Source organism: Belonocnema kinseyi, chromosome 3 (assembly GCF_010883055.1).
Source record: "Belonocnema kinseyi isolate 2016_QV_RU_SX_M_011 chromosome 3, B_treatae_v1, whole genome shotgun sequence".
Taxonomy (NCBI): domain Eukaryota; kingdom Metazoa; phylum Arthropoda; class Insecta; order Hymenoptera; family Cynipidae; genus Belonocnema; species Belonocnema kinseyi.
Genome location: NC_046659.1, coordinates 41,424,986 through 41,434,876, shown reverse-complemented (window position 1 = coordinate 41,434,876; position 9,891 = coordinate 41,424,986). Strand labels below are relative to the sequence as shown.

The 9,891-nt window shown below is 35.7% G+C and overlaps 1 protein-coding gene across 2 annotated transcripts in view; it reads left to right on the top strand.

Annotated features, from left to right (window-relative positions):
- Positions 1 to 9,515, top strand: part of LOC117169186 (paired box protein Pax-6-like) — a 244,369-nt gene extending 234,854 nt beyond the window's left edge. Inside the window, exons 4-6 of one of the 2 annotated variants that reach the window (XM_033355411.1) lie at positions 4,136 to 4,534; positions 8,421 to 8,620; positions 8,718 to 9,515. In XM_033355411.1, coding sequence (XP_033211302.1) covers positions 4,136 to 4,534; positions 8,421 to 8,620; positions 8,718 to 9,245 — 1,127 coding nt within the window. In that variant the 3' untranslated portion in view covers positions 9,246 to 9,515. The remainder of the gene's footprint in view (positions 1 to 4,135; positions 4,535 to 8,420; positions 8,621 to 8,717) is intronic. The other variant, XM_033355413.1, reaches the window with a different exon arrangement.
- The last annotated feature ends 376 nt before the right edge of the window (positions 9,516 to 9,891 follow it).

Below are 9,891 nucleotides of genomic sequence, written 5' to 3'. Positions count from 1 at the left end.
AACGTGATAAATTGATATTTTTTTCAAAAAATCGATGTTTTGGATACTGTTCTGGAGGTTTTCCACTGCATGAATCACAAAACTAGAACTTTTTTCAACCCTGGATCATAAAGTAAGACTTAGAACCTATGTATAGGGATATTCATGAACTCCATTGTAATATTTTTAGCTTCTTTTAAGAAGTGCCTTAGAGTTTTAATGGATTAATCAATTGAGTTTGTAGAATTTTCGCTAATACTTCGCAACTTCGATAGTGAGATGTTGGATACTAGATATTTGCTAGAATGATGAACTTGAACTTTGCAATCATTAGATACTCTCTGCATTTTGGATAGTTGAATTAAACTACTGCTGGATGATGAAGAGAGAAACATCTTCAGAAAGAGGTCAAAAGCGTGTCAGAAATCCTTTACGCCGGTCATTTGCCGAGAAACATGTACGTAAGCGTAAAACACTTTAAATCTTTATTTAAAATATTTTTTTGGAAGACAAAAATAAAAATATATATCGCCAATATCTAGTATCCAACATCTCACTATCGTAGTTGCGAAGTATTAGCGAAAATTCTACAAACTCAATTGATTAACCCATTAAAACTCTAAGGCACTTCTTAAAAGAAGCTAAAAATATTATAATGGAGTTCATGAATATCGCTATACATAGGTTCTAAGTCTTACTTTATGATCAAGGGTCGAAAAAAGTTCTAGTATTTTTTCCCGTAGAATTCCATTCTGAAGTCAAAAAAATGAAATTTTTCTTTATTTTTTTTTATTTAAAAAAAACCATGAAAAAACCGTAAAAATGGGGTTTTTCGAGCAAAACCCCATAAAAAAGTAGCTGGACCCTACTTTTTTATTGCAAATTCGGATTCAGCGTCGAAAAATACATAAGAATATGTAGGTCTGGTCAATTGCACAGACACTTTTGTTTTTTTTGTGGACATGTGTAATCATAGGAGTCTTTATTTTTACAGTAAATACAACGCCTGATGGGTAAACAAGCAGTACTGTATCCATGGCATTGAAGCCTATGTTTGATAGCCTTATTTGATCTAAAAGTTTGATGCCTTGTGAGGTTCATGATTATGTGTCTTTTATTATTGGTTATTTTATTATTATTTGCGGAATCATGAAAAGAAAAAGAGTTTTCCCTCGGCTGGCTCTCGACAGCTTATTGTTGTGTGCTACTTGACGCTCACTTTTTAGCACTATATTTTGTAATCAAACTAGATGAAAGGCTTTATTCATAAAGATATATATTAAAAATAGTTTCTATCAATTAATTATTTTCTCGAGTGGACCTTGTAAAGCCCTCGACAAGTAAAAAGTGTAATATGGCTGTGAGTGAAAAAAAATTAATGTTATTATGCTTAATTATACTTAAATTAAAAAATAAAAAAAAATTACGGAGACTCAAACTTTAAAATTTTTCATTTTTTCTGATAAAATTTAAAACATTTGGTGCCTTTAAAATTTGAAACGAATTTTCCTTAAATATTGATTTTATTTCAAATTCTCTAAGTACGTTTAGAAATCAAATTTAACAAGTCCAGTTTCAATAATCTATTTTCCCAAGTTCGAAAGTATCGGATGAATGCCGTCAAGTATCTATGATATTGTACTTAGCGTGACATTGTAGCTATGGTGATTAGGCGTTCGACTTATAAGCGTGCGATGCCTGCGTTCGATTCTAGGTGCTTGCGGAAATTTTAATAAACTGCATAACTCTTTAGTTATAAGTAATAAGTCTTCCATAGTCAAATTCAACAATTAATTTAGTTTTAGGATAACGTGCGAAGTATATTTTAGAGTTTAATGTCAATAAAAATACGAGGAAACGGAATAGTGTTTAACAGAGGCTACATAAAGGTGTAAAATGTTTAGATTTAACTATTGCAAAGAAAATGTATTATACATTTGGATTAATATTTTCCTTCTGTGAATAAGAAAATTCTGGTAATAGATTAGGCACCGTGTTAGTTAAACCTTTTTACTATTACAACCATAGCATCACACTTCAGAAATCTGGGAAAAACTTTAATGGTAATTATTACGAAATCTCGTAAACCATAACAATCACCACATAACCTATAATCAAATTAGCAGTTAATAGAGAAATAGAGCAAGGATCTAGAAAGGACCTTACTGTTTAGTCGGGCAATAGAAAGGCACCCCCGTTTGGATCAAGTTAGAGAGTCTAGGCTAGTGCTTTTTCTATCAAGTGTGAAGTTCTTGTCGGGTCCTTTCCAGATTTCCCATTCAGCGCCCCAATAAAGTTGAAGTAAAATAACTAGCACCCTACCAAAACCGAGTCGTCATTTCTGCACGGGAGGATACATTTTTCGGATTAGCTGGGAATAAAAATTAATTATTAATGAATTAATGAATTAATGAAAAATTCTTTTTAAATTTTAAAGGCACCAAATGTTTAAAATTTTATTAGAAAAATGAAAATTTTAAACGTTCAAGCCTCAATAATTTTTTTAATTTTTAATTTTTTTTATTTAAGTATAATTAAGCATCATAACATCAAATTATTTTTTTGCACTCACAGCCGTATTACCCGTTTCACCTGTCGAGGGCTTTACAAGGTCCCCTCGAGAAAATAATGAATTGATAGAAATTTCCATTGGCATGGACACGGTACTGCTTGTTTACCCTTTAGGGCTTGAATTTACTGTATAAATAAAAACTCCTATGATTATAATTTATTAAAAATACCATTTTTATCTTGATATTGACAAATTTAGGGAAAAAACTGTCGTATTTGAATAGTGCCTGTCTAAATTCTAAGTTAGGGCCTCTCTAAACTTCCCTGTAATTGTCTATAGACATTTTCTAGTCAAGTTACCCTTTATAACAGCCGACCAGTTCCCTGTTTAAAGTTGGGAATATTAGGGCATTTTCTACTCGGGGATTTCAATCAATGTATATTATTACACTTCATCAATTGCAGGAAAAGGTGCAATAATAAAATCCGCGTAGCTCCAAATTAAAAATTATGAAGTGACATTAATTAAGAACCCATGGAAATGTATCTTTAAAATAAGTCCAGGAACATTTAAAAATGTCTTCTATACTTCGCGAGTTGTCAAAAATTAGTTTTCACAGAATGAGCTGAAATTCTTCGCTTAGTGCTGAGTTTTATTACAAAGTGTCCTTGGTTTAATATATAATGGAAATGGGTAGAGGTTTTACCAACATTATTGCTGTGACCAATCACAAGGGTGCCTTACCAGATCCCCCACGATGCGTTTAAAAGGCGTAGCGGTTTGGTCAACATTACTTCTGTGACCAGGCATAGGAATGCCTTCCCGCCTCCCATGAGACGTTGGAAATGGGTAGGGGTTTGACAAACAATATTTGTGAGAGCGTTCACAATGGTGCCTTATCGCCTCCCACGAAACATTAAAAGGGGTAGCAGTTTGAATAAAAATATTTCTATGACCTTTAACAGGAGTGCCCTTTCACTCGCTCAAGACGTTGGAAAGGGGTAATAGTTTAGCCAACATTGTTTCTGTGACCAGTCGCAGAGGTGCCTTTCCGCTTCACATGAGACGTTTGAAATGGGTACGGGTTTTACCAACACTATTGCTGTGACCATTCACGAGGGTACCGACTTTTACAATCATATTTTTCAAAATTTGTATAGCCATATTCGTGCTCAGTGCATAAAATTACATCCTTGCATGCTTTTCGGAACCTTACAACCGGGGGAGAAAAAGATCCGGCAACAATCGCACAATTGACAAAAAGAAAATTATAAATACTTAGGCTCGTGCGGTAAATACTGCGCTTTGAAAAAAATGTCTGTTCATTCTTGAGAATTTTTATCAAACTGTGAAATACGTGTTTCCTAGTATTAACCTTAGAATTATATATGCAAACACTAAATAATCACGTGACCATACAGTTTGCACACATTTGAAAAATTGACTATTTCAGATTGTAAATCTCAAACTGAAGATTTTCAAATGACTGAAAAATGATGGTCTCCCTGATGATGGAGTGTAAAATTGCCCATCTAAATTTTTACACTAAAAATTTGACACTCCATTTTTCTTGATGTGACTAACATAACCATCATAATAACATATGAAATGTAAAATAGATCACGTTATTATTTTTTATTACAGGAGTTTGCAGTAACGCAACTGCACCGTCTGTGAGTAGTATCAACCGAATTCTACGAAATCGTGCGGCGGAACGTGCCGCAGCTGAATTTGCAAGAGCCGCTGGCTACGGTCTATATGCAGCTGGACCGCATCCATATTTTAATTCAGGGCACCATCATCCCTCTTCGGTTCACCACTTATCATCAGGATGGCCAGGTCCCGGCGCAGGAGGTCATCCTTGGGTACTGCCGCCCCTGGGATCGGGAATGTCCAGTGCAGCTTCGGCACTTTTACTTCCTTCGCCTTTGAGTCCTGGAACTGCTGCAGCCGCAGCGGCTGCAGTTGCGTCGGCATCCGTCGCTGCGAGTCCAGATCATGCTCTTCAGGCAGCCGATGCAATCGCCCGTGGATATCTCCAAGGTAGGTCTATCGATCTGCCTTTCTCATTCGATATCATTACACCGCCATCAATCGATGATTGTGAATCTTGATGATTAATGCTTTATTTTCTAAGATTAGGGCTTTAAAATTACATGAAAAATTAGAAAGTTGGCTAAGAGTATATAAAAAACTCAGTCGTATGATGGAGTTCAATTTAAGTTGTGTAAAAAGCAATTATGTAATTATCGGGTTTCAGTCATTATATGTGGTTCTCTTCATTGGACTTTTCGTTTAGAGGTATGCAACAGGGTTAAATGCCTCATTTACTGACCTTCTTCGTTAAGCTTTCGATTTGTTTGTCTCCAAAATAACTTTTTTTTTATAAAATAGATATTATTCTGCAATTTTTGAAATCGCAAATAAAGAAACTAAACAAGATTGTTTATACTTGTTTGAGTAGTTCCAATATGTAGTGTATACTCGGTCTAATCAAAGAAAGAATCAGAAAATAAAAGTTGTTATAGGGGAAAATTTCAAATTGTTAAAAATTAACCGTATTTCAAAGAAAGTTTCACCTAGGTTTGGAAAATATCAACGCCAAGTTTATTCCATTGCGGAAGAAAAATGTATTGTGTAAATCAGGGTACATAATAAATAACAATGATAAAAAATAAAATATTTTTCTCCGCATAAATTATCTTTCAAACATCTCAGATTAGTGTCAAAGATGCTGGAATTATTTTACATCACTTTGTAAATACCAAACGGATATGGAAGCTATTTATATTATAAATGAAAACACTGGCCGCCATCGATGTTCAATCTTTCTAGTTCCCTGGAAATTATTTTATCCAATAATGTCTCTTTCGTTCAGGATGAGAACCCTATCAATATGTCCATCTGGACAACCTTTCTTCAAACTTTACAATGTCATCGAATTGATTTCACATCAATTTGGAAGACAATAAAAAACATTTCTTCGGTCATACGATCAGTTTTAATAAAGAGATTAACTTTCATCACACAAATTTCCTATCAGAATGACATTTCGAAACTTCTTTCTTACATCTTATAATATTGGTAGTTCTTTGACCCTTCTAGTTTATCGACAAAATGTTAATAGCTTTTGCCTTATAGTGAGTATTTTTCCAAACTTTAACCGCTACGTTGTCGATTCTTCCATATGAAGTTATTAATCATGCTGCGGAACATGTATTGGATTAAGTAACTCCATTTCACTCCAACTGCAATTTTTTCTCGGGATACCTTACATGTTTCTTAAAGTCGAAAATCGAATCAACCTTACTTTCTTCTAAAAATAAAAAAAAAAAGAAGTCCGTTCCATTTTCTGACTTCGAAACTGTCCTAGAATCCCAGACATTTACTTCGCCCTCGGCGGATTCTTTCAAGGAATTTGATAAAAAAACCTTTGCAGGAACCCTTAAAGAAATCTAAATTACCATTACGTAAATTTCAGGGTTTAGCACTATACAAGTTAAAAAATAGTCGTTAACGTTAACGTCATTCATTTTAAATTCCCAAAGGCTGTAGATAGTTTTTTTTTTTAATAGAAAGTGCTCTCACACTTAAAAATTATATTTCAGTTTATGTGTTTTAATAAAGAATTTTACATTAGTTAAATTTAAACTGTTTTACTTTACACTACTAATAATTCTAAATCCTTAAATTTGCATTGATCTTCATTTTATTTTAATTTATCTAGCTTCTTAAATAGTTTATTATTCAGGTGAAATATTGAAATAATATGAAAAGATTCTTCTATGCCGAACAATAATTCTGGTTCTACACTTGATGTCGCAGAATTTCTTAGCGATAAAATACACAAATTTCTTTATTTCAGTCAAGTATCGGAGTTCGCCTGCAAATAGCTATTGACTGAATTCGGGGATCCAAACGTAAACAGTCAGGGCCGCCTGAACTATTTCCAATTGGAATGCATAATATTGGTCAATACACTTGACTGAGTACTTGCGTATTGCGGCCCTTCCGATTCGGCAGTCGCAACCGTTCTCGCCCTGCTCCCCTGAGAAACTGTATGGGCCAGCAGTTTTCGGAAGACCGAGAACGGGGAAATTAAATCGAGCGTATGGTGTATGCTGTTTTTTAGAGGAAATTCGGCGACACGCATATTTTGGATTTCATAGTTTTTGAGTAATTCATATATTCGGATTTTATTTTACAGATTCTGGTGATTTTTACTAGTAGAATTATTTTCTTATCCTTACAGAATTTTTTTCTAATATTGCAAAAAATAAATTATGTCGGGTTTTGCATCATTATCTTGAATATATTTTTCTTAGAATTTGGAAAATATAAAACCAAGATGTTCTGAAAATCCCACCTTTTCATAGACGATTTTTTTTTGCACACACGATTTTCGTAAACGAACTTTTGTCACAAAAAACCAAAAGGCAATTTTTATAGAACTTATTTGGATGTAAAATCTTTTTTGTTAAATTTTTGTTTTCGAAAAAAATGCGATAATTTGATTGAATGCGAAATAATTCTTTTTCTCCACTCGACTCCGTCGACGCCACTCCATTCCACGCGACTCCACTCCACTCCACTCGAGTCGACTCCAGGCCACACCACTCCACGCCACTCTACTCTACTGTACTCTACTCCACTCCACTCCTCAAACTGTTAAAAATGTTTTAAAGCACATCTGTTGTTGGCATGCGATTCAAGACATTTTGACATAAAAAAACTTGACCACAGTTTGAAAAACAACGCAGAAAAATGGCAAAATGCGAGCCTGGGAAAAAGATCAGTGCGGAAAGCGTTAGAACATTACAGAAAGCCGGTATAAACTGCTGGGTCCCTTGTAGAAAACATTTGTATAGCTTTCACTTCTCGTATAACTTTCGATGTTTATTTAAATAAGCAATTACTTACGGTTTACCAAAAATTTTGAAACTTGCAAAAATTACAACGATAAATTTTTAAGTTTTTTAGGAACGGTTAGAATTTTCTACGAAAAGTTCCTTAAAATTTGAGACTTAAATATAAAAAGGAAAAAATTTACTTGTGTGATTTAATTTATATAAATTTAGAGAAACTTGCAACTCAGAGGATTCGAACCTTTCAAGAGTGCTGAATGACTAGCTTCTAAATATAAACTAGCAGTGCGTAAACAGGCGCAATGATCGCAACCAAACAATATAGGTTTTATAAAACGTCTGGCCATTCATCATGCGAACTCGAACCACACATACGCGCGCGCGCATACGCACCATGCGCTTGGGCGAGCGTGTGTGCAGACCACGTGCAGGCGAACTTACATTCGCGTTCCTAGATTTTTCGGGTAAGCTCGTTAGTGCTCTGAGAATTTTTCCCCAATCATTCATAACATTTTTGTGATTATTTACGAAAAGAAAGTCATCAACCGTTTTAGAATTTTCATACCGAATTCATCAGTTCCTTCCAAAAGTTCGCAGATTATTTACGAAAATACATCAATATCAGGTTAATTTTTCTCATGTTCGAGACCTAGCTACTAGTTCGTGACTTTCATACGGATGAATTTTTTGCGTGTAAAACTTTTGTATTGTGTTTAATAAGATTAGTCTGTAGCGCGCACATCCTTTCCAAATGACGTCAGATTCGAAGATATTTGCAGCGTAATTGGAAGAAATGCCTGAATAGTAATTTACTATCATTTTTAATTAACGATGCCTTACATAGGTTCTGCTGGTCAAGAATAGCTGACATATACCAGCTACCTGCTAAAAACTATAAAGGATCATGTATGTAAGTCTGGTAAAAAGGGCTTTTTGCAAATGCAGGGCATTTATCTATATAGCCACTCTTCTGACAAGTGTGTACTAATGTGGTAGTTTATAACATTAAACTTCTTTCATTTCTGATTAGTTTTTTCACTAACCTCAAATTTTACGTCGAATAGGTGATTTTTGTGCCGACGGTGATCCAGATGATGGAAGCCTTGATGACTCCGAACAACCCAAATTCCGCCGCAACAGGACAACCTTTAGCCCGGAACAGCTAGAAGAGCTTGAAAAGGAGTTTGAGAGATCTCACTACCCCTGCGTATCAACGCGGGAACGTCTGGCTTCGAAGACCTCCTTATCGGAGGCTCGCGTACAGGTAAGCACATACGCTCCTCTTTTGAAGAGCACATGAGATCTCCATGCATCTATCAATTAATCACAAGTCTTCTAACGACCTAACTCGTGACTCTTAGGTTTGGTTTTCCAACAGACGGGCAAAGTGGCGGCGCCATCAACGAATGAACCTTTTAAAACGCTCGCCACCGCCGCCACCGCAACAACCTGTACCGCATTCCGTTGGTTTGGATATCAACCGTACCGCGGGATGTTCTGTCGGCGGAATGGGCGGCGAAAATAGTGCCTTCCGGGCAGTCGTCACTGGACCTGTAACTATTGAACGAGTCGAGATGATTGATAATAATGCTAGGCAAACGGAGAGGAAACCAAGTGCCTTCCGGATGATCAGTCAGTTGGTTGGTGACATTTCTCCTAATTCTCCACCTTCTACGAATGTTGGACCAGACCAACGAAAAATAGAACCCGGAGTAGAATCTGGGCCTGGGCCAGGGCCTGGGAGGACATATATGGAATCTGTTGAGGACGAGGATGAGGAAATAGACGTTCAAGATTCCGATCAGGATGTTCCTTCACCATCACCAGTAGTTTGGAGGGATCACTGGACCGATCAGCAACCTCTTGAATTGACCAAGCACGATCGCTGAACTCGATCAGCTGTTACTTACTGGTTTCTGGTATAGAACTTATCTCGTCTAAGCTGGTAGGCACCGGTTGGACAAGAGTAAGGAGTAGACAGAGTTGCACAAGGAGTCTTATCTTCCATGGGTCGAGGAATTGCAAAACGACTTCAAGTTTTGACATTCAAGACGATACTAGCGTCAGCATTGTGCGGAAAAATTATTGAACATGTATTCAGGTCTATCACGTCGTCAATACAAACGCTGAGATAAAAATGTAATATGACTGTTAAAAGTTACAAATATATGTTATCATCCCAAGTTAGATAATAATTTTTTTATTTTAAAATTAAAAATTTTTGGAAAATAGCATTGTGGTAGCTTATATTGACCTGTCGAAGCAATAACGTAATCGCTTGGAGTTACAGCCGAGGATAGTTTTACTTCAAAAATGACTGGCAGCTGCGGAACTAATCTTATACTTATGAACTTCGACATGTTGATATCGTCTTTAAAGATGCAGGTGTGGCCAACATAAGACAAAGGTCTAGTGAAACCTTCAAAATCAGGGAATAGAATTGTTTGATCAGAAACCCTGTATGTCTTTGAATATATGATTATACTTGACGGCTATCGAACTATAAGTACCTAAATATATTATATATTAGCGCTC